Source organism: Vanacampus margaritifer, chromosome 5 (genome assembly GCF_051991255.1).
Source record: "Vanacampus margaritifer isolate UIUO_Vmar chromosome 5, RoL_Vmar_1.0, whole genome shotgun sequence".
In the NCBI taxonomy this organism is placed as follows: Eukaryota; Metazoa; Chordata; class Actinopteri; order Syngnathiformes; family Syngnathidae; genus Vanacampus; species Vanacampus margaritifer.
Genome location: NC_135436.1, coordinates 30,889,848 through 30,914,483, shown reverse-complemented (window position 1 = coordinate 30,914,483; position 24,636 = coordinate 30,889,848). Strand labels below are relative to the sequence as shown.

Here is a 24,636-nt window from a genome sequence, read left to right as displayed (position 1 = left end):
CTTAGTTTGAACGAACAATAAAATAAAACGTTAACGTATATATATTTTTAAAACATAATTGCCGGAGGACAGAGAGAGAGAGAGAGAGAGAGAGAGAGAGAGAGAGAGAGAGAATTAGGTCCAGCATCATCAGCATTCACCACCATCCTCATCCTCATCCTCAGTGTTGTTGTGAGAGCGGATCGTACGTCGCCTTTTACCATTACCGCCTTTTAAGTGGCTTGTTTTCAGGTAAAAAAACAAAACCTTTTTTAATTTCACGTGTTTCCTTAAATGAACTGTGATTGCTGATTTGGCGTGCTCGTGCGTACGCTCACGACGATGAAGCGGAACACAAAAGCGTTATCAATTAAATAAAAAATAAAAACATCGTTAATTTGGCTTCTCAGAGCATCTTGTAAAAACAATATTTGATATGATCATATGTCCTCATGATGGTGCATGTGTGCGTGCGATTGTTTTTCAGTTGGACGTGCGCTTTTACTGCGCACGTTGGCCTTCAAAGCGTCTCGCTTACAAATGTTGTTTTGTTCGCCAACACAATCATAAACTGTTTGCAAATGAGAAGTAAGCCTACAAAGTGAGACGTGTGTTTGTTGTTTATTTGTAGCGACGTTTTGTGTGGATGTAAAATGGAGGCTGAGAGATGGAGGGGGGAGGAGGAAGCCACGGCCTCCTTGCTTGTGCTCCACACATTAGACACAATGTAGTCAGTGGACGTACACTAGGCTGTATGCATATTCAAATACGGAAATAGCATCATATGCATGTGGACTGGACCCTATTCCTATGAAGTTGGGACATTGTGTTAAACATTTGCGAATTATATGTATTATTATTATACCTCATATTTAATTGAATGCACTACAGCACATGACAATAAAATGAGTGGCCAATCCAACTGCATTTCTTTGTCACAGCTGTTACAAAAACACAATACTGTGCTTTTTCCCCCATTATTGTGAGTTTGTTTGTTTTTTACAATATTGTGAGCTTTTTATGCTGATCCCTCACTGATCACATTTTAACAAACTAGCTCTACTCAAATGTGCTGTTTTACAGGCAAAATTGCTACTGTGGTTCTGACGTGATTTGATCTTATACTCACAAATGTCTGTAGAAAAGGAAAGCACACTAAAAATGTCATCTAAAAATGATAAACAATTGTTTCTTCATTAAGTGTTATTTTCTCTTCTTTCCGGACGCGCTTCTCCTCATGAGGGTCGCGGGCGTGCTGGAGCCCATCCAGTCGGATATCCAAATCGCAAACTAGTCGACAAATCAAGCTCGACTCTCGTCTGCGGCTGAGTTGCGTTCTCTGTTGATGTCTGGCAAAGTTTCCTCACTGGCTGCTGGATGTCGAAGTTCTACATCTCAGTCAATCGAGTTCATTTCTCCGGATGTTGTGCACTGCTTACACTAACAACAAATCTTCTTTGGAGTTCTTGTCAACAGCGCCATCATCACGTGCTCTTTGAGATTGCATTTGAAGGCACAAGAAGGCTGCCAGAAGTTCCATTGTTGGACGGACGGACGGACGTTTGCGTTGGGAAGGGAGGGGCTGCCGGTTGGATTTCACGCCGGTGTCCATTTTGCTAAGTGCACTGCCGACTTCCAATGAGGAGCTGTGACGGACAAAGACGTGTTTGTGGAAGCTTTTAGCGAGCAAAGCTTTCGGCCACTGTTGTTCGCAGTCCACGGCTGCAGCCTCGTGAGCTTTGTTGTTCTTTGTGCTTGCTCCAGTAACTGAAAGCAAAATGAAACATGACTGAGCAGTTCTTCTCTTTTTGTCTCGACATGCGGGCCAGAACGGGCCCCGCAATTCATTTTCTATGCTGCGCCAAAGCAAATCAAGTCTCTCTTACGGGGTTTGTGATTTGAAAATCGGTACCAAAATTGCATTTCTCCCCTACTTAACAAACATTTATTTTCACCTGAAATTAAATGGAACAATACAATGTGATTGGGAAGTCACTTTGCACTCCAGTCAGAATACAGGAAGTACACGAGAATGAATGTGTAAGATGCGATTGAAAACGCGCACACTGACTTTCTCAACACACTTGAGTTGTAAAGGAAAACATTTGCTCGCAGGCCGAGATGGCAAATCCAGGTCCAGAAAGTGAAAACCCTGCCACGGTTCGGCTTTAGCCTCAGGTGCTTCTACTCAACCGGCAGGGAAACCGCTTGAGTAGAAACAAGCGCTTCCTACTATGGTATCCAAATAATCAAGACTCGTAATCTTTGAAGATTATACACAAGCACATTTACCTGCCAATTGAGGAGAAGCACCAAACCAAAGCCAAACTTTTTACCTTCTGTACCTGGATGTAGTCCGCCATCATGTTCTGACGGTATGAAAACCGTCAGCAGAAATGGGAACTAGTAGAAACCCTGCCTCAATTTGGCTTTAGCCTCAGGTGCTGCTACTTGCCGGTTTACCTGCTGGACTGCGATGTGGCCCGCGATGACGAGGAGCAAAAGGCCTGCGATCCAAGCACTGACTTTGGTGTGTACGACAGGCCCGCCATGACGAAAGAGGAGAACCTGGAGATGCAGGAGAAGGAGAGGCACGACTGCGAGGAGCAGGAGGAAGGCAGGGTGCAAAGGGAGGAGGACGAGGAGCTGCTGGAGGAAGAGGAGGAGGAGGAGGGCGATGAAGAAGACGAGGAGAGAGCAGAAGACGAGGACGAGCCGGCCGAGGAGCGCGAGGACGAGGACGAGCGGGAGGAGGAGGGAGGAGAACGTCAGCAGCCGGCCACGCCGCGAGAGGAGTCGGCGGCCAGAGACGCTGACGGCGCACCCGACCAAAGCGAGCCACTGTCTGTGTCGGCGCTTCACAGTCCGGTCCACGAGAGCCGACGCCGAGCCATGGTGCACCCCTCTGCGCAGGCGCCGCTTCCAAAAGACTACGGTAGGAAAACCGAAATTTTGCAGCGACGCGGCGTGGCACGTGCGGCATCACATGGTCTTGCGCTTCCTCTCTTTGGTGGTCTTCACAACATTGACTTTGCGTGTGTCGGGTGTGCAGCCTTCACCTTCTTCGACCCCAATGATCCGGCCTGTTTGGAGATCCTAACCGACCCCCGGACCACCGTCCCGGAGCTGTTCGCCATCGTGCGTCAGTGGGTTCCGCAGGTGCAGCACAAGATCGACGTCATCGGCAACGAGGTGAGAACGCCGTCGCCGCCGACCTGCGCGCTTAGCGTCGTCCTTCGTTCGGGTCGAGCCACCGAGTAGCGGAGAGGCCACGAAGCGCCGCACTCCACCAGATGACCCAGTTGAAAAGCCGGCATGACCTGGAAAAGCAGCAGAGCGGAGAGATTGGAATTGAGCAAGACGACTCGGCGTGCAGCGGACAGAGACGGTCCTCACAAAAATACCACCACAAAGATCGTTTTAAAAAATTGCGACCAAGTGTTACGTGTTTTCGTTTAGCGACGTCTATTGGCCATGGTAAATAGCGCCAAAATACAAAAGGGAGACTCGAACCCCTCAGTGTTTATCTGACTGAGGTATTTGAGGGGGGGGGGGGGGTATTTTTCCTTGATGTACACATTCTTGGTCTCATCTGGATCTCGACCTCTGAAAGATTTCTGGAGTGACACAGGATGAGCAGATCATCACCTTTTGATGTTTAGTTAATTGGTACAGCCCCCCCCCTCCCCAAAACCCCCCTTCAAGACTGACTCCTCCTCACCATGTAAGCAAGCCGCACCATTCAAGTGTGTCTGTCTGTGTGTGCGTACGTCAGATTCTGAAACGCGGTTGCCACGTGAACGACCGTGACGGTTTGACGGACATGACCCTCCTCCACTACAGTTGCAAGGCGGGCGCACACGGCGTTGGTGAGACCGTCGCTCCGGTTTTCAGGTGGCGTGGCGGTTCTGCGGTTTGGTCAGTTTGGTGTTTTTGCTGCGCGCAGGCGACCCGGCGGCGGCGCTGCGTCTGACCAGCCAGCTGATTTCTCTGGGCGCCGACGTCAGCTTGAGGAGCCGCTGGACCAACATGAACGCTCTGCACTACGCCGCCTACTTTGATGTTCCAGAACTGGTCCGAGTCCTGCTGAAGGCCGCCAAACCCAGAGGTAGACGCGCAACCGATGGTCAGGGTGAGCCAGTCGTCCGGCAAACTCATTCCCGCTCATGTGGTGTGCCAGTTCTGAACTCCACATGCAGCGACTTCCACTACGGGACGGCGCTGCACATCGCCGCCTCCAACCTGTGTCTGGGCGCAGTCAAGTGTCTTCTGGAGCACGGTGCCAACCCCAGCGTCCGGGTCAGAACTTCTTCTTCTTCTCTTGCTTTTGGAAACCTTGAAAGACATTCAAATGAAAACATGACATTTTGTCACAAAACGGCTTTTGACGTTTGCGTCATTTCAGGCAAAAGTCCGGCGGGCTCAAACTTCACAAAGCAAACAAGCTGCCACAGCTAGTGAAAAGTCTCGAGTAACTGACAGCCCTCATAAAAAATGTTAGCGTTGGCCAAACATGGTGCAAACGACTGCTTATGGTAACTGAAGTGCACGTATTTAGCATGTCTAAATACGTGCACTTCAACAAGATGGCCCAAAACGTCAGTGGCTAGAAAAAGAAAAAGAATCCATCACTGCCGAACCAAAACAAAAGCACAGATCACGACGCGCTTCTCCTGTCCTCTTTGCAGAACGAGAACGGCCACGTCCCCGGCGAGGTGGTCCCCGACCCGATGGACATGAGTCTGGACAAGGCGGAGGCGGCCATGGTGGCCAAAGAGCTGAAGCAGCTGCTGCTGGACGCCCTCCCGCTGAGCTGCAACCTCCCCCGAGCAACGCTGCCCAACTACGACAACATTCCCGGCAACCTGATGTTGTCCTCGCTGGGCATGAAGCTGGGCGAGCGCGTCCTGCTGGACGACATGAAGGTCAGAGGCTAACGCGGCGTGCAGACCCTGACAGATGACTCCTTTCAAAAAGTCCATCCTAGCACCAATTGAAAGACTTAAAAAGACCCCCCAAAATGTGTGTCCCAATTTGAGAACCCTTGGAAGTCACATTGGATCCAAAAATGCTTTTTGAGGAACACAACAAATCTTTGTCCATCTCAAATGTTGGTCACAGAATAGAATTGAACTCGGAAGTCCTGGTACCACTAAAAACTTGGCCTTTGTGATCTCATCCTCAACTAAATGATCATTCTTGCTTTTGTCATTTCACTTCTTGACCCAACACAAAGTCATTACAACTTCTCCAATGAGGTCAGAGCGCCACCACCAGGCTTTTGTCTCCATCTTGTTGGTAGCCTTACTTGGACTGTGATCCTGGACCACTTGCGTCCAAAGAAGCATCCAGTATTTTCTTGTCCGAAAAGCATTCTGTCGCTTCACCCGTCCCAACAAAACTCCTTGGACCGTCTCCAATGATGTCAAAACGCCATCGCCAGGCTTTTGTCTCAATCGCAATGTTTTACTCCCGAAGGCCACAAGAGGGAGCCTGACCCCGGTTGACTGGTCGTCTCTGGACTCTGATCCCGGACCACTTGCCTCACTCTGCAGAACATGCAGAGGAGGACCGCTGTCTTCCCCGAGAGGCGTCCTTCTGACAGAAAGTTGTTCTTGTCTTTCAGACGGGGACACTTCGATTCTGCGGTACCACAGAGTTCGCCAGCGGGCAGTGGGTCGGCGTGGAGCTGGACGAGCCGGAGGGAAAGAACGACGGCAGTGTCGGCGGCGTTCGCTACTTCATCTGCCCGCCCAAACTCGGTAACACGCTGCCGATACTTTGTCTGTGGACGAAGGATACCGACGCAGAAGGTTTCAGGGTTTTTCTCTCTTCTGGTCCGTAGGGATCTTTGCTCCGGTGTCAAAGATTTCCAGGTCGGTGGAACAGAACGTTTCCTCCGTCACCTCCACCCCCAGGACACCCCGCATGGACCTGGCCTCGCGCCTCGCCGGGAAGACCAAGAAAGAGAAAGAGAAGAAGGAGAAAGGCAAGACAAATATTTGTTATCATTCCAGGCCTGACGTGGGCGCAGACAGTTTGGGTTCAGTTTGGGTTCAGTTCCCACTCAGTGACGGTGAGAATGCGAGTGTCCGTCCTGCGACCGAATGCCAACTTGCCAATTTGTAGTGTTTTGCTCAAAGTCAAATGGGATTGGAACTCCGGCTCGCTCACGACCTTCAACAGAGTACGCGGTTTTGGCTAATGGACGGACGGATGTCTCAATTTGAGTTGTGTCCACCAGGAAGAACATTTTCTCACCCGTGTGCTGTTTGTTGGCAGCCCTGAAGAAGAAATCGTCCGTCGTCAGTCTGGACCCAGAAGGACTGAACGCTGAGGTTGGGGATCAGGTCTTGGTGGCCGGACAGAAGAGTGGCATCGTGCGCTACTTTGGAAAAACCGACTTTGCTCCAGGTGAGTTTGTTGGCTTGAGGACACCCGAAGTGACAGAAAATCTGAATATGAAGCATCTGTGAGCTGATCCGGGTTTCCGTGGCGTTATTGAAGTCCGTTTGACCCCGGCAAGAAGAAATCTCTTTTCCAGGGTCACCCTTCGGGATCTGTTCTAAAACCTCGACTGCTTCCTACCGAAACCAAATCACGGCACAGAAAGTGACGCAGTCTGACCAGAACCCAAATTCAGCTGTCATACCCGCCCGCCACCATCCTGGCTCTCATGGGACTTGATTCCGATTCTTGATTCCGATTTTCACGTCTGATGCTACTCGCTTATAGCACCCGCGAGCTGACAAATTGACATCCTGCAGGTTTGTGGTTCGGTGTGGAGCTGGACCAGCCCAGCGGCAAACACGACGGCTCCGTGTTCGGGGTGCGCTACTTCAGCTGTCTGCCCAAATACGGCGTGTTTGCCCCGCCCTCCCGGGTCCAGAGGTAGGGTGCCCCCCGTCTGCGGACGTCAAGTCAAGTGTCAGGTTTTTAGCATGTTGTGGTTCTTTCAGGATCGGAGGACCAAAAGAGGGCTCACAGAACGAGCAGAACTCCACGATGAAGAAAGTCCACCAAGTCACCAGTAAGTATCCCGGAAGACGCGATTGCCGGCTGCATCGAGTCTTGAATGGGGTGTGATTGACGTTTTTGGTGTTTTGCCGCAGTGTCCCAGCCCAAGCGGAACTTCAACACAGTCCGTTCTCCTAAAGATCTGACCTCCGAGAGCTCCATATCGAGGTGAGTCCGTGGTAGCCTTCCGTGGTGACTTCAGCCAAGGTCCGACGTTGCGCTTGGTCTGCCTCAGGTTGCTCTTCTGCTGTTGGTTCCCGTGGATGCTGCGAGCCGAGATGCAGTCCTAACCACGTCCTTTTCCACATCCGGCGAATCTTCGAGCTACCTGTGGCTGTCGTCGTCCATCCTGGTGAAACGTTTGTCCCTCGCTCTCAGCTCGCCTTCCTTCGCCGCTCTTTCCTTTCACTCTAGTGTTCTTCTCGCTTCGCCGTTGGAAATCTTTAGTGCCTTGTTGAAATGTTGATCAGATGTTCTGCATTCCTGCTAAAAACAACAACCGTGTTGTCCACAAACTCCTCCCATGGTTAGCATCTTCCCTCCTCGCTCACTCTTTCTTCACTAGGCTAACAATTAGCATTAGCATTAGTACCTACTCCTCCATGTTTTGATTTTCCCTCCGGATTCTAGCGTTAGTCCTGAATGTTCTATACGAGCAGCCACTCTGCTTGCTTTTAGACACCATTGAGGCTTAGTGTTCATCTGTTGTTGCTGTTGGGGTTTTTTTTTTGAGAGGGGGGGGGGGGGGGGCATTGATGGTTAGTTGAAAGCTCCATCGTGGACGCGTCTTTCACAATGTGAAAAGCAAACAAATCTTTTTTGTCTGCTCGGACAGTCGGAAGACAACGAGTTATCGGTTACCGAATTTGTTGATCCGGAGTAGAACCGGTTCCACTTGACTAGACTTCATTGAAATCTGGTTTATCATCAAAACGTTGATCCAAACTGCTCAGCGAGCCAAAACTTTTCCGCATGTTGACAATTTGAAGCCTTTATTTTGCTGCCTTTCTTTGAAACACGTTTCAACTTGAATATTTCATTTGGGATCATCCCAACTTCTCCTCAACTTCAGCTTCATGTAGACGTCTTTGTTCATCTCAAACAATCAGCATGTTTCTGAAGGCCTGACTAACTAACTTTATTCATCAAGTCCTCCAAGTTGCCGTTGCCTGGAGTATTTTCATTCCCCCCAAAAATCATCTCTTTTTCCTTTCTCATTTTGTTGCGTGATCCTTAAAGAAGTTGACCGAGAAGCTGCTTTCCACGGATCCCGCAAGGATCTGCTCGTAATTCAACACATTGTACAGCGCTCGGCTTTCTCTGCTTCGGCCACTAGGTGGCGCTAGTGAGTCACTAGTTCGTCGTCAATGTGGTTACACAAACAGTATATCAATAAATATCTGTTATCTTGTTGAATGACCACCAGGCCAGTGATGAAGATTCTTCACTTCAAGTAGACAATTTAGCGTCATTTAGACATTCGTGCATTTGTTTTTAACAAAGTTGTCGGCTACAAGAAAATGTGTCCTGTAAACGTAAAGTGTTGTCATTATTATTCATGAGTACAAATGACCTGAAAAACAAACTAAGCTAAAAACAAGTGCAACAACAATGTAAGTGTTGTTTGATAACGTCACCAAAAAGTGTTCTTTTGTTCTTTCTATCGTGCGTGCGTGCGTGCGTGTGTGCGTGCGTGTGTGCGTGTGTGCGTGTGTTCCTTGGGTTCACTGCATGCTGTGTACTATAATCCGTGTGTATTTTCTCATCCTCTCATGTTGTCATTAGCATGAAAATGTATCCAATAATATTAAGAACTGCAGCAATTCAGTAAATATTATACAAAATAAAGCATTTGATGTTTTTTTTTATTTTTTATTTCCTGTCAATTCCTTTGTTTTTCTTTTCTTTTGTGATTCCAGACCTGCAGTGCCTGATGAGCTCGTAGTGACGGATATCGCACATGTCCGCCACCGTGGGGTTTTTCAGGGCCGATACGAATTATTAGTAGTAGAGGCCGATAACCGATATTTGAAGGCGATATTCATTTACAGTAAAGTAGACGTCTCCATACTTGAGCTTTGGCATCCACATCGATTTGGTGGTTTCTTTTTATACCTGAAATGTTAAACGTTCACTTATTTTTGGTTCAATTACTACCAAAAACAAAAAGTGCAAGAGGTTCGTTCCCATGCAGGGTCAGGAGCATCTCGTAAAGTTAAGTGACAATTTCAATAAGCAAATGAGTAGTTCCCTAAAGTTTGACCCGTTTTAAACTCACCACATTTTGGTCTTCAGATTTAAAAAGAAAAAGAACAAGAAAAAAGAAAGTTTGATTCCGATATGCACTAAAATGCCAACTATCGGCGATAATCGGTCTTGTCACCTGGCGTAGAGTCGGATGAAAGGGCGCCAATGTCCGTTTCTTCGACTCACCGGAAGAAAGCGCAAGCAAGCGGTCAAGTGAATTTGTGTCCAAATCAACATTTATTTGCTTTCAAAGGTGTTGAAAGCACTCCTTGAAAGAAACTCAAATCGATTTCAGAAAAGACGAGCGGCGTGGCCACGGCAGCACGTCTGCCACTGAATGGCGAGCGGTCCGGAGCGGACGCCGGCTGGCCTGCCGCCGCAAACAAACGCACCTTCAGCCATGTGCATGAAGACGATGACGATGATGCGTTCAGGTGCGTCAGAGGAGGGCGCTGAAGGCTTTGCTCGCCGCTATTTCTTCTGGCCTGACCTTTGAACTGCTGCACTGGCGTCTCCTGCGTGCTCGGCGGTTCTTGAACCAAACCTAAATGTCAACAACCCAAAAAAGGACAGGATGAGGTCGCTGCACAGAGGATAACGAGGCACTCTAAACACATTTTTAGAGTAGAAGAGGGGAAATTCATGCCCAATGTCAAATGAAGAAACTACGCTGCTCTTCTATGAGAGAAAGAAGACACACACAAATACCGCCGGAAACGCAAAGAATGACTTTGTTTTTGTTTTGCTGAATGTGGAAGTCAAAATGGTCACGTTCTCCTAACGTGCTATTGAACTTGGTGCGAGACCCCTTGCAGAGGTTCAAACTCACCCTGACGGTCTCCTCGTCCAGTCGGGCGGCGGCGGCAACTCGAGCGCGCGCCTCCGCCGTCGGGTAGTCGGAGACAGCGAACAGCGCCTCCAAGTGGCGGAAAAAATCAAAAGTAATGACTAATGAGGTTTTCTTTTCTTCTGTTGTGATGATGATGATGATGATGATGATGATGATGCAGCTGCACACTCGCCTAAGTCCAAAACAACATGACGTCAAAAGTAAAATAAATAAATAAAAAAAACAAACGAAAAAACATGCAATCGATTTTATTTAAAAATATATATGTTGCAATATTGAGAATGTCCAGCAGATGTCCCCACAGGAGAGGCAACCACTTGTGACGATGATGTGTTTGTGCGTGTACGTCACAATCGTGCATGTGAGCGCGATTGTTATGACATCACAGCTCTCCAGACAAGCGCCACTTGAAAGAACGTCACAGATGAAACACAAGTCAACGTTTGAACTTTGGCCGATTTGCATTCCAATGAGTGGCGAGTGCACAGTTCAAAGGTCACAAACGTCCCGAGGCAACTTGCTTCAATCAACTTCAATGAAACTTTTCTTTCTTTCTCTTTACTTTTGTTGTCTCGTTCATTTGCATGATTAGCTAGCATGTGGAAGGATCCTTTTTGCTCTATTTTCTTAGTTCTTTTCTTTGAATTGATCTTAATTTGATTTATTTTCTTGTCTTTTTTCTTCACTCTGATTTTCTTTGATGAACTTTCATCTTACACAAGAATCGCTACTTAAATCTTTAACTGAATGGAAGTCAATTGTATTTATAAGGCACCTTTCACAGACAAAAAGCTCACAAAGTGCCTCACAGGTCACAATAAAATCAAACAATCAAATTGTTGAATTCAGTATTTTGAACTATCAAAAAATGTTTCAAGAATTAAAAAAAAAGAAAGAACTGAAAATCAATTTAATTTGATTTGTGAATTCTTTTTTCATTTTTAATCCCAGTTCAAGTTATCAGTGACGTTCAATGAGCATTTTTACTCAGAGTACTCAACTTGAATGGTCACTGATACCGATACAAAGTAATGATACCACTGGTACTATTGATCCATAAAATAATAAAGTTTGATTTGAAGCGCATCTCCTTTGAAAAGTTGACTTTTGGGCTGACATGTGAAACTTCTGGCCCGTCGTCCGTGTTTTGGGAGAAGAACCCACAAAAACGTTTGGGCCGTGCATGGAAATGCAAGTAAAACATGAAAGGACGCAGTCATGGGAAGAAAAAAAAAGGCAGTGTCGAGTGTCAAGTGGGCGTCAACAACTTTTCCTGCCTGAGCAGTTTCAGGTGTGTGCAGTGGGCGGGGCCTTTGAGGACGCCTGCATGCGAGCGAACCTGACGTCCTCACCACTCCACAACAAGTTTCTCTCCGCTTGACGTGACCTCACCCAGCAGCAGGTAACTTTGCTTTGGCCTTTAACCTCTTGCCGCCAGTCAATGAACCCTCGCCGGCGTTCACTTTCATTTCACGTCTCCCAACTGCAAACTTCCTGTTTGTCGTGTGAGCGCGCACGCGACGCAAGTGCTCGTTGTGTCGTTTAGTGGCGTGTGCTGTTTTTGTCTCGTGTGGAAAGTGAAAGGTCATCCTTTACACAACACGTTTGCACGACTGTGAGTGTGTTGAGGAAGTGCACCACCCTCTGTCGCCATGGCAACCGGCGTCACTCGAGTCCACTTTCCAAAGACGTGTTAGCATGTTAGCTTGATTGCAGACCAACAAATTGTCCATTGAGGCGAATGGGAGTGACTGACGTTGGCGACCAGTCCGTACACACATCTATATGTGTGCCCTGCAATTGGCGGGCGACCACTCACTTGTTTATTAGATGATAGACCGTTATGTTTTAGTTTTTTTCATAGATCGGATACTGATTATTAGGAAGTCGATAACCAATATTTGGAGTAAATATTCATTTTCACTAAATGGGAAAATAATAATAATATTCACCTCCCCGCCCCATTAATTTATTATCATTATGATATTTATTTGAATCTACTATGGTTGAAAGCAAATTCAATTGAGTGGATATAACGACAGATTTGTCTTCTGCTCATGAGTATTATTAAACACCAACAAAATGAGCTTATGCTAAATGGCTAGCAATTGCAATTAGCATTAACGGGCTAGCGCTGAGCATTTAAGGTAAACAAACGCTACCTAGCATTTTGTTCACACATACAACATTATATGTAGATAAAACATGTAATGGTGTCTTAAAAGTCATTTTTGGCAGATGATGCTTCAACAAGTAAACAAGATCAGCTCAATAACTTCCCGTCTACTGCGTGCGTCTGCAGAAAAGGTCCGTGTAGAAACAAGGACGAAAACAAGAATTTATGCAAATTGATCGACTTTTTTTTTTCTAGCTCTAAAAAATACTGCGACTCTTTGTTCAATTATTTGTTTAAACATGTTTATTGAACTTTTTTTTATTTATTTTTTTAAATTTGATAAATATTATTTTTTATTATTTTAGTTAAGAATCGCCATCTTTGTTTTCATGTTATTTGCCTCCAATGGACTTTTTTCTTCTTCTCGCCGCTCATCTGACACGTGTTGTAAAAACGTCCCCTGTTCCTCAGTTTGTGGGTGCCGTGCAGCATTACGCTGCCTCAAGATCTCAAGGTTGTTGTTCTTTTTAGACAATGACGAGAAACCATTGGGTTAGTAGCTGCATTTGAGTATTTGTTGTAAATGGCTCCCAATCACGCTTGAGTGCTAAAGGAAGCCACAAAGTTACGTTTGCGATCAACAGCATCAGGCGAGCAAACAAGAAGAGCCGAGTTAGTTTTGGAGCACAATGCCGACCGACTGACTGAATGGTGGGCGTCTTGTGGCCCCCGGGGGCTCGGAGTCAGGTGTCGTGCGAGCGCAGCCCGTCACCTGACCGACCGGCAGCCAGCGAAGGTCCGGATGACCCGCTTCCCAACCCGGACAAACAAAAGCAGCGGTCGTCACGGCAACGCACACTCAATGGACCCATTGTGAGGACAGGAGACGAGATACCGCGAGCACAAATCAAGATGGACTCGGGTGAGAGATCGTCAGGTGTGTCGTGAGAATGGATCCAATTTCACTTGCTTGGTCTGAAAAAAGGCTGGTTTACTAGTCCAAATAATATCTATCTATGTCAGCATCGTACAGTGCCAGGCACGTTTTAAAAAGCTCTTCCACGAGATGGCGGAAGGCGCAATTATCCTGTTGACGTTCCTGCCGCCCATGAAAAGCAACATGTTCAAGTAAACAAGCCAACATTTCACACAAAGTACAACTGGAGGAAATGGAGACAAGATCTGTTTTTGTACTCTGGCAAAAAGCACAAGTTGACGGTATGCTGGTGCCAAGGAACTGTTGGCATGAGTTGAAGAGCTTCATTTAGACAATAGTCATTTGCCGCCCTCTTGTGGCACCTCACAGAATTTCATTGCATTAAAAAGCAACCAGATGAATGCGAGAGGCCAGCAGGTTGGTACACATTTCCAAACGGCGACGTCCTGGCCTCCTGTGATCTCCTTCATTTCAAAATTAACAAGTCACACTTCCTTGGGCATGTAAACCCTTAACACACATTTAAAGAAGTTATTATCCACTAAAAGGCACAACAAGCACGTCAGGCCTATAATTCAGTGCAAATTAAAGTTTTGTTTTGATGCCAGCCGGCAACCCCAAAAAAAATAAAAAATTCTGACAAACATTTTTTAGTAAAGCAGCATAGACAAATGAAGCCTAATTTCGTTTCAAGTCATTCATCTTACAGATTCCAAGTAAGAAATCGATGTAGTTTACCTTCATGTAACGTCTGAGCAGCAGCTGCTTGGACGAGCGGGCCGACCTCAAACTGCTCCAAAGTCCATCTGGAGCGAACATTCGTTTCCGTTTGCTCTTCAGCGGCCATCGAAATTCGTCGAATGTTGCTGACCGACCTCGCACTCGTCACTCACTTCACAAGTTCCACTTCGGAAACGAATTCGTTGGCAAGTGCCGCCTGATGGTTCTAAAGGCTTTGGCAACGTCGTGCTCTTTTAAGGCGGCTCTTGGCAAGACACAAACGTGCTGGTCCGTCCATTGATTTAAGAAAGGAAAAAAACTCTATTCGGATTCAGCTTTCCAAACTTTGAAGGAAGGAAGGAAGGCATGCGACAGGTCGCGTCACACACACAAATCTCTTCCGGTAAACAAACGACAGGATTGGCTCCTTACGATCACGTGATCACAACAAGCGCGAATGTCGATGGGCCGCGACAGTGTGACACGGATTTACTATTTACTATATACTGTATATTTGATCTTTTACATATTGTTCATTTGTATTTTCTTTTTATGGTAAACTGTGTTACAAAGTTTGTTTGTTTAGCATAATTTAAAAAGAGTTGCTGGGAGAGAATGAAGCTGTTAGGGCTTAATTATTGTACAAGATTCCACTCCTTTTCAAAACGTTATTATGAAAGACTGCTGTAACAGTACAAATGAAAAGAAAAAATAAACTGTACACATAACAAGTATATGAAGGCGGACTTGAGATTTGATTCCAATGGCAGTGCAAAGGAAAATAAGCTTAATACTTGAAAATGTATGAGAATTGAGGGCAAATGAAGTTTGGTGTGAGCGAACCAGATCTGCTGACATCACTGCCTGTTAGCATCACCGCGTGCTGATCACATCAGATCTCAGGTCAGCTCAAACCTACGCAGCTTTCATCCCGGATAATATTATCATCATAATTATCCTCATTGGAGTTAAATCGCACAAGCACAGATTTGGGTCAGGAGCAGAGAAGGAAAAATGATTCATGGCAACGTCACCAACGTTTAGTCCAAAATTGACCGAAGCACGAAACACACTTCTGACGTGATCCCATTTTTACTCATTTATTTTACCAGGTGAGAAGGTTTGAGGCTAAAAGATGTGTTCATGTGTTTTTTGGGGTCTTTGTCAAAAGCTGATTGACACCGGACTCAACATGGCTTGCTTCATACTGCTTTTTCTCTTTAAAGCAAGAAAAGTCATTTTTGAATGACACCTGAGAGCGAGCGCTTCCATTTTCTTGTTCGACTATCCAAGCAGGATCTCTGCTGGTTTGAAGTGACACCTGACTCAAGATATCGGCTTCACATGACTTGTTCTTTTATCAAGGTTTCAAACGTCTTGCTCTTATATCAAAGCAAGAACCCGGTCTAGATTGACACTTGTCTCAAGACGGTTGCTTGAGACTCATTCTTCTAAAAGAAAGACCTCGGTTGTGAATGAACCTGTCAGTGGCTGCTTGGACGCATCACAAAGAGCCAGATGATGCGTCCCGAGCATGTGGCGAGATGACTGAACCAGATCGCACTCAATCATAGCGACTGAACCACACTGGGACCGACTGAAGTGGACCACAGTGCAACTGAAGCGACTCCAAGCGGACTGGACTCTACACTTGGAGCTGCTGCGCATTCCTGGGGAAAGGTTCTGGGCTTGGTCGGCATGGTGAAGGTCATTCTGACCTCAGTTGTGTAACGATACAAAAACATGTTTACGCCGCGAGCTTCCTTTTGAAGGGAAAAGCTCCTCAATGTTCCGATTGTCCCCACCGTTTCCGAGAAATGTTTCTGAACACGAGTGACATATTTTGGCGAGCTAGCCAGGTAAAGACTCCCAACATGCTGGGGACACCGTCTCTCGGCTGTCTTGAGGAGAGACAACCCACACGAGCGCGATTTTTTCCCGCCCAAACTGACGAGCAGATCGCGTGTCATGTGGACGAACACGCCACTCGGGATGATGTTGACTCAAAGAGTGACATCAGCGATGCAAGCCGGCAAACATCACCACCCGATGCACAAACCTAGCTGGAGGAAGACCTCTGCCAAAGCCGACTCGCCGACTCCTGCAATCTTAGCCGCTAACAGAAGACGAGTCCTGGTTCAAATTGCAGTCATGATCTACTCTAGTCCTGTAGGGGGCAGCAAGTACTGCGATTGACAAAGGAGCAAGGAGAAGAAGTCATGTCCATAGCGGTGACACCCGTCCAACACGGCTGAGTGGGACAGCGTCTTTTCACGGCAACATTCTCTTCTCCAGATGCTGAAAAGGCCTGACGTCAGAATGTCGGGATTAGACACGCCCCTTTCGCACCGCCACGATAATGTCAACCCTCAGCCTGAAGACGACGCCACCCATGAGGAGCCAACGGACGCCTGGAGCCAAGATGGCGACCTGCTTGAATGCCAGCAGTGAGTTTGATTGACACTTGAGACGCGGCGCTGAGCGCTGACGTCACTTCCGCTTGTGGCCTGCAGGCTGCAAAGACGTTGGCGGCTTTGGCACGGCTTCATGACGGAACACGGCCGCTTGGACGCTTGGCTGCGATTGGCCGAGCAGGCGGTCTCCTCCCACAACTGGACTCGAGTCACCTGCGCCGGAGCCAAAGATGACGTCAGGAGGTTTGAGGTGCATTTGAGATGATCTTATGTTGACGTTGCATTCGCAGTACGTACGTACAGCTCTTTTTGTGGATTTGTACTTGCACCAGAGTCTGCTGTGCGAGGCGGGCTCTCAACTGGTTCATCTGGACGCGCTGACCCAGAGGAACCGGACCCTGACCGTGCTGTTCCAGGGCGCCATGCGGGCTCGCCTGTCGGCTGCGGCCCGGGACTGCGGACGCAGATGGGACCGCCTCAGTGTCAAACTGGAGTCCATCAGCCGAAGGCTCAAGGTCACAGAACAGAATCGAGAAGAAGCAACACAGAACCGCAACAAATGCCCGACCTCTTACAGGGTTTGGTGAGCGAGTGGAAGGAGTTTGAGGACGAGACGGAGGAGCTGGCGGGCTGGTTGGCCGAGATGGAAGTTGGTCTCGTGGGAGTCCAACACATGACGGGAAACACGTGCGACAAACTCAGACAACTGCAGGTGCCTTATTTAAGTTATTGTGATGTAGACTGACCGACTGGACCCGACTGGACCCGACTGGACCCTACTAGACCCAATATCCACCTTTAGACCCCATAAAATCTGTGGCCCCACATTGGAACAGATTTGGCCCAAGTGAATCTAAACTGGAGCCACGTGCACTTCAATGGGCCAAAGTGGACTAGACAGGACCTGGATCAAATTGACCTGAATATCCCACTAGAGCAGACTGGACCCAAATAAATACATAAATGGGCTAAAATAGACACAAGAGGACGTAACTAATGTGGTAGCAACCAACTGCACTTGGCTCCACCAATGGAACAGATTTGGCCCAACAGAATCGGACCATAGTCTAAGATTGACCCGCGTGGACTAGAATGCATCTATCTTCACCACTGGACCCCAGGAGCCAAAGTGGACCTGACAGGCCTCAGTACTGAGAAGTGAAACTTGTCTGCGTGCGTTTGTTTGTGCAGTCGTTCCAGCAGAGCGTGAGCGCCAACTGCGGCCGCGTGAACGGCGTGTTGGAGCGCGGCGAGGCTCTGATCCAGCGCAGCACGGCTTGCGACGCGCGGCGGGTGGAGCGCCGCCTGCTGGAGCTTCTGCGCCAGTGCACTCATGTCTACAGCAACATCACACGCGCGCACACGCGACTCCTCAGCATGCGGCTGGTGCGTTCTCAAGATCAAGTCTCACATTTTCTCTCCGTCCGTCCGTCCGTCCGTCCGTGTTTGTCGGACTGTCTCTCTTTCTGTCTGTCTTCATCATGTTCCTCCTCTTCCTCATCTTCCCTCTCAGGTCTTTGAGGATGACTTCCTGCTGACTCTGCCGCCGGATTCCGGTTGTCCATCCGAGACTTTGTTTGAGGAGGACGGCGCACTTGACAAAGTCCACCAGGACGTCCCTGCCAGTCGTCAAAGTGAACAAGTTGGTCAGTGAAGACGCTGACGACTATGATGAGGAAGATGAGGAAGAAGTGATGACTCCCTGTCCATCTTCTGCCATCAGACCTCCATCTTCATCATCAGCGTCCTCCTTCGCCATCCTCGCCTTCCCATGAGCACTTGGGTCTGGAGTGGGACCCCTCCGTGGATGTGGGACGCTCCGTCTCGTGCAGTGACTTCTCCTACTACAGTGCCAGCACAGGTGGGAAAAACCATCAAGCAGGAAGTTGTGACTTGTTTGTGTCGCCTTCTTTGACTCAAAACGCAAAAACTGGCGGTCAGGAAGGACAAAATCGAACTTTCAGAACTTATAAGTAATGTGATGTGATTATTTGTGAGAAGCATCGACAATGTCAGATACTGAATGATGACTACAACTTTTAGGTCAAACTCAAAGTCTACTTTGCTGTGCAGGTCCCAGAGAAACCCCAAACAGGCGGAGCTACATCAGTTCCCTCAGCTGTGATGTCATCAGTAGTGACATCATCAAGCAGGAAGAAGCGCTGGTGAGTCGCGTGTGTTCGAGCAGCGAGTGGCTGCGTGATCCTTGATGCGATTGGCGCCTTTTTACGTGCAGCACTTGAAGTCGACGCCAGCGCTCCCTGACGTCTTCTCACCCGAAGCAGACATAAAGAGCCCACGCAGCGAGCGCTGGGTGACCTCCACGCCAGAACAGGACGGTGGCGGGCGTGTGAGGGCGTGGCTAGGAGTCCACAGCGCTGAGCGTCCGGACCGTCCTTCCTGCTGTAAAGCCGTGCAGACGGACAATCAGGTTCGCTTCCAAAGTTGGCTTCTCGGACGTTGGCTTACAATGTTGCATTTGGATTTAAAGTTATCTTTCACCGCTCGCTTCCCAAGTTAACTTTTAATGTTAGCTTCCCAAGTTAGCTGTTTGGGTTAACTTTTGAAGTTCATTTCCAATGTTAGCTTCGATGTTACAGATGAGGAAGAGCAATGCTAGCTCCCGACGTGAGCGCTAACGTTAGCTTCGGATGTTTGCTTCCAATGTCAGATTGTGAAGTAAGCTTTCATGGTTACATCAAACATTAGCTTGCAAAAGTTGACATTTGAAGTTTGCTTCCAACATTACCTCTGTTTGAGACAATGAAAACTAATGCTAACAAAAACATTTTTTTATCCCAGCGTCACCTCAGAAGTTAGCTCGTGAGTTAGCTTCCAGAATTGCATGTTAGCTTTTGTTTGTGTTCAGTGTATGACGGTCAGCAAGCGGGATCCCGCAGAACTTGTCACTCACATCCCAAGTTGCCATGGCGACGATAGCGACGACGACCCCTCTCTCACTTGGGCCAGCTTGTCATCACATGACCCAAACTCCTCGTCCGATTGGACGGCGGTGCAACACCAGGCACGGCTCACTCAACGGCTTCAAGGATGCGCTCATGTCTCTGTTCAAACAAAAGAGATATTTTGTTTTTCAGACTCCGGAAGAGGAGGAAGAGGAGGAAGAGGAGGAAGAGGAGGAAGAGGAGGAAGAGGAGGGAGAGTCCTGCCGCGCTGAAACCGAGCAAAAGTGAGACAGTCCTGCAATTTACACACACAAACTGTCCAAAAAATCTTGAAATTTGACTCGCGCACGTTAAGCAAAACTCCATTTTGCACACGTTGCAAACAAACTCACACAGCGTCAACCTCTTCACTTTCCCACACACACTGTCAACAAATCTCCAAACTTCCCATGTGCATTGAAAACGCGCCATTGTAAGAATGTTGGCGCCCGGCAGGGGCTGTGGGGCGGCGCGGGCGGCGTTCCGCCCCAGCGCCAAGCGCCTCCTGCTGGCCGCTGCCGCCGTGTCTCTGCTGGCCTGCCTCTTGTGGCGCTTCCTGGAGCCGCCGTGCCGCCGCAGCGTCGTGGGAGCGTCGGGGGGCCTGCACCTGAGCTACGTCAACGGGCCCCCGCCCACCTGACGCCACGCGCCGCATCCCGCGATGAAACGACGCCGGTACCGTTGGGCTGCTCGGTCAACTGGTAGCACTACGCAAGCGTTGGCTTGTGTCGTTTCCAACGGACTGCAAAGCGGTCAGAACAAATTGGCAAAATGGAGGCCAAATGCTGGAAAGCGTGTCGCCACCCCCCCAAAAACAAATGCTACGGGTTAATACCGCAATTGTGCATGCGCAGGTCAACGGCAGTACCGCAAAAATGTCATGTTTTGAGCATTTAGCTTCCATTTGACCAACACGCTCCAACAACTTTGCGGTACGACGGAGGCGGGGTCGAAACATTTTGAACTTGCAAATATCTTTCAGCATATTTTCAAGCAAGTTTGAAAATACTTGAATGCTAAATGCTACAAACGTGGCATTTTTCCCACACGGTATTGACTTTATTTTATGGAAAAAAATGGGCTGCCGCCATAAATCATAACAATTATGAATATGCAATGTTTACTTAAATGACGAACAAATTGGTATATTGCTAATATAAATGATTAAAAAAAACATTGTTTTAACTTCCAATTCCAAGTCCAATTTTTTGATACGTTGAAACATTTTTGACACTCAGAAATGTTTCTTCCACATTGACAGTTACAAACAAGTGAAAAAATGATTTTTCAAAACTTAACATGTCAATGAGTAGTTAGCTTAGCTTGTTGCTAAGCTTGTGACTCCATCTTGGAGATTTTCAGGCGAAGGTTTGGGAATTCTGGTGAAGAGTTTGTCGTAAAAAATCCAAATCAATGTCAATGTTTTGTATTATTTGACTGCTCGGGATTTTGGGTTTGTGTCTTCTGTTGTGCGAGCTTTGAGGAATTCAAAGCATTTCACGTTGTTGTTGATTGTCAAGCTTTGTGAAACGTATCAATCAAACCGAGGATTCTATAAAAATGCGTTTTTGTACAAAGGATGGCAAATAAAAAGGAGATTTTATGCCTTGCGTGTTGCAAAATGTTGCCGAGCGTGCATCTCGTGCGGCGCTCACGTGTCGGCAGAAGGCCTCGTCGTGCCGCTGGCTGACGCCGTTAAGGCATTAAGTGGAGATTAACGCCACTTGCTGCGCTGCGTGTGTGTGTGCAAAATGGCAAGTGGTCACAAGACGCGTGTTGATGGACGGACGCGGCCGTGTCAAGCGGACCTTTGCTTTGCGGTGGCGACAGTCCAACAATTTGGGACCCTTCATGATGAGAAGATCCCAGCAATTACGCACGTCCCGTCTTCATCAGGGCGCCTTTGTTCACACACACACACACACACACACACACACACACACACACACTGACTTCTTCAAACGTCATCTCACACACACACAGTGAATGCTAATCACGTTGCTGGCGCTAAGATGAAAAAAGAGGAATGAAAAGAAAAGGTGCTTTTTGGGGGGGGAGGGGACACGTGTGTGCGTTCATGTGTCTGCACGTAGGTGTGTGTCAAAGGTTCTCATTATAAGGGTTCGATTGAAGTAAAAGTAAGCAAATAACTCAAAGTTGATTTCTCATCAGGGTTCGTTCAAGGTCGCAACGGTTGGAATTTTGAACATGGGGCCTCTCGGGAAAGTCAAATCTCTCGTCAATAACTTTGATGCCAGCCTTCCTTTCGCTTTGTCGGATGACGTCATCGGGTCAAGGAGAGATGAAAAGTTTGTTTTTAAAATGACTGCTTTTTTACCATTATTTTTAAAGTCTTGAGTGTGAAACTCAAGGGTTTTGCGTAGTATAATATAATATATCTATCTGTCCATTTTCTTTTCTGAGCTTTAGCACGAAGCTAGCAGAAGTTTTGAATTCTACAATTTCTTCACATGTGACTTGCTGACAGCGTCCATGAACACGTTTCCTCACGTCGTCATGACAACAATAAAACATCAAGCCGGTAACGCGCTGCTGCCGTCGTCATGGCGATCCAACATGGCGATCCAACATGGCCACCAGAGAAATGAAAGAAGGGGGTTACATGTCACTAAAAATTTTGGGGGATGGATTCTCCCCCTCAGCCCTGTTGGGGGCGGGGCCATCTAACGAGATCACCACGGCTAATCAGCCGGGATGCTTCCTATTGGCCGTCGGCATGGCAACGACGCTGATTGACAGTGGCAGCTCGTTGCGGCACATAATGGGATTATGCAGCGGGAAGCGAGGACGGCGTTGGGGGGGGGGATGGGGGGGGGGGGGGTCGGGTGGCTGTGAGGAGAGGTTGTGTCTCTCATTCTATAAAAATGTACACACACAAATGTTTCTTGGGCTCCCCCCATGCAAATGTTTTTTTTCTCCCTCAAAAAAGGTAGCGACATTCGAAACACGTTTTGGCCGTGTTTGTTTTTGAGTGCGTGTCGGTTTGTGTGAGTGTCCACGTGTGCTTGCGTATTTGTGTGTGTCTTCTTGTGTTAACGTGTGTTTGAGTGTATGTACCCCAAGAGGGTTTTGTGGGCCTTTTGCGGGCGGAGGACGCCGGTTGGCAAGTTGCCAACTTGAAAAGTATTCAAACTGTTTGTACAGTCAGGGTACTATTCATTTATTTTTTTTATATACCGTCTCATTTTTTGGGAAATATGAAAAAGGAGCGCACATGTTAGCTGGTGTTGCATTTGCGGCTAATGAAGTGATAAAAGCAAGCAGGTGAGTCAAACACGGCAAGTTCGTTGCTCATCTGGTGGCGCATTCTTAATGGCTGCCGCTAGATGGCGCCGCTTTTAGGCCACACACACACACACATGCACACAAATGACGGCAACGCCAAAATCAACACGTACATTCAAATTCAAGATGAAAAACAAACAAACGTTTGCGCTAGTTTTTGTTGCATTTGAAAAATCCAGTTTCAGTTTTTGCTTCTTTTCGACTTTGAATGAAATATTTGTTCTCGTTGCTCGGCTCGTGGACTCGATTTATTGCCAAAGCCGAAAACAAACGACATTTTCGCTAGTTTTGGTTTTTATTTTATTCTATTTATGTTTGTTAGTTTTCATGAAGAAAAATACAGAGGTGAGTGCGCCAATCAATTTGGACAGCTCGTCAACGGCCGCGTTTGCGTTACGGTTCCATTTCAGGACCGTCGGTACAATTCATCAGCCCGTCACTCTGTCATCATTATTCTCGTGATGAACTAGTGAGAGACGTTTTCCAAATCAATTCACTTTATTAAGTGAAGCTGGCAGCTTAAATGAGATGTTCTTACATTTTGCAGTTGTGGAGGAATCCTTCTGCTTCTTCTTTGTCTTTCAGCCTTTGGCTTCGTTGATATTCTCCCAGACTGTAGGGGGCAGTGAAGAAGCATATGAACAACACTTCAGAGGTAGAAAACAAAAACAGTTTGGGGTGAACAATCTGATGAAAACAAAGAATCGCAAAGTACCAAACAGAAAACATTGTTCGTTTACATCAGCTTTTGCTCGTCCGCCATGTTTTTACACGCAAGCCGTCCACATAGTTACAAACGTATCTCATAAGTACCGACCTAAATATATGACTGGATAGCCGATAGCTCACACGCGCCCGTCCGTCCGTGCAAACTATTCAAGTCACAGGGCGGCCATCTTGCTCCTCCCATCTCGCGAGCAGACTAGTCTATAAACTTGTAAAAAAAAAAATGAACAAGTGGCCGGTATGTGCCGCTTTGAAGACCCACTTGTTCTTTTAGAACTCGCTTCTTAAGGCCCCAATATTAGATTTGGCATCTTTGTTGAATTACAGTTATAATTCTTTCATAAGAAATATACAAGTTTCCTCCTGTAAACATCATTACGCATATATACATGTGTTTAAGGCAAGTTGTAAAATGTTGCTTATGTTTAACAAATTAAAAACACGATAAATCCTGCCGTTTCTACGAAGTCTCAAATGTTCTCCACTTTCGAGACTGTAAACGTATAAAATCGTATGCCAGTGAAAGCTTTGCTGGGAGGAGCAATATGGCGGCCCCGCAGCTTCAAAAGTCTTGGCCTATCGGCTTTCCAGTCAAATATTCAGATCAGTGCTCATAACCTGAACTGCTACTGGCAGCCATCTTGCGTTTGCTAAGATTGCTTAACTGAATCCAATGACATTTTCTGCGACATTTTCACGTTATTTTCAGTCTCTACGGCAAAAACGCCACAGCGTGCGGCGCACGCGTGTCCCAATGAATACGAAATGCAAGTTCTTGACGACTACATTGACGACTTAATCCATTCATTTTCAAAGTCTGCCATCACTAAAATGGACGTCCGTCAGGTCCACCTCTGGCCTGCCACAAACGACTTGTAACGTCATTTTGTGATAATTGCATAAAGGGAGCGTTCCATGTTGTCATAGTAACGACGTCTCCAGCAAAGCGACATCTGATCAGCGCTCTCGTTCACTTTTATTACCCACAATCCTCTGCTCTGGCCTACTAACAACCCCCCCCCCCCCGCAAGATCTCTCCGTCTTTAATGAGCTCCCGTTATTGTGCGTCTCTCTCAACATCTGCTTGCCGCTGCTCCGCGCGAATGTCGCTCGGCCTTTTACAGCTGACTCGCTTCTTCTTCGCCTTCTGCCTCGCTGCCTTCGCCGTGGGTTCAGACACGCACGCACGCACGCACGCACACACGCACAGTTTTCTGTCATCGCACGCGACTGTGGTGACAAAAAAATCAATGACAGACCATTTGAAAGAAATACCTGTATGATATATTGCAAAATAACATTTTCACTTAAAATTGCATCAATTTTCTGTTCTTTCGATTTTCAATTTCTAGATCCTAGTATCGATACCTTAAGTATCA

General features: G+C 47.3%; 3 protein-coding genes and 1 long non-coding RNA gene across 8 annotated transcripts in view; 2 read left to right on the top strand and 2 right to left on the bottom strand.

Annotated features, from left to right (window-relative positions):
* The first annotated feature begins 9 nt into the window (after positions 1–9).
* clip3 (CAP-GLY domain containing linker protein 3) lies at positions 10–8,864 on the top strand. The gene is made up of 14 exons (XM_077565251.1): positions 10–231; positions 2,523–2,914; positions 3,032–3,171; positions 3,755–3,848; positions 3,926–4,087; positions 4,160–4,278; positions 4,668–4,904; positions 5,606–5,741; positions 5,825–5,968; positions 6,262–6,393; positions 6,747–6,870; positions 6,939–7,009; positions 7,092–7,164; positions 7,232–8,864. Exons 2-14 carry the CDS (start codon positions 2,530–2,532, stop codon positions 7,284–7,286), a joined length of 1,872 nt encoding a protein of 623 aa, XP_077421377.1. The 5' UTR covers positions 10–231; positions 2,523–2,529; the 3' UTR covers positions 7,287–8,864.
* On the bottom strand, positions 2,520–14,262 carry LOC144051810 (uncharacterized). Its single transcript, XM_077565257.1, has 3 exons — positions 13,885–14,262; positions 9,636–9,787; positions 2,520–3,299 (listed from the first exon to the last, which is right to left on the bottom strand). The coding sequence occupies exons 1-3, from the start codon at positions 13,991–13,993 to the stop codon at positions 3,123–3,125; spliced, it is 438 nt and encodes a 145-aa protein (XP_077421383.1). The 5' UTR covers positions 13,994–14,262; the 3' UTR covers positions 2,520–3,122.
* On the top strand, positions 11,384–20,835 carry LOC144051808 (nesprin-2). The gene is made up of 13 exons (XM_077565254.1): positions 11,384–11,495; positions 16,162–16,313; positions 16,380–16,530; positions 16,613–16,795; positions 16,858–16,992; positions 17,472–17,666; positions 17,794–17,926; positions 18,004–18,141; positions 18,354–18,445; positions 18,517–18,711; positions 19,150–19,305; positions 19,379–19,470; positions 19,682–20,835. The coding sequence occupies exons 2-13, from the start codon at positions 16,162–16,164 to the stop codon at positions 19,863–19,865; spliced, it is 1,806 nt and encodes a 601-aa protein (XP_077421380.1). The 5' UTR covers positions 11,384–11,495; the 3' UTR covers positions 19,866–20,835.
* Positions 14,951–24,636, bottom strand: part of LOC144051812 (uncharacterized) — a 30,300-nt gene continuing 20,614 nt past the window's right edge. For 4 of the 5 annotated variants that reach the window (XR_013294047.1, XR_013294044.1, XR_013294048.1 and 1 more), the window contains 4 exons: positions 23,070–23,144; positions 19,195–19,345; positions 16,582–18,683; positions 14,951–16,493 (listed from right to left, as the gene is read on the bottom strand). This is a non-coding gene — a long non-coding RNA (uncharacterized LOC144051812). Of the gene's footprint in view, positions 16,494–16,577; positions 18,684–19,194; positions 19,346–23,069; positions 23,145–24,636 lie in introns of all 5 variants that reach the window. The other variant, XR_013294046.1, reaches the window with a different exon arrangement.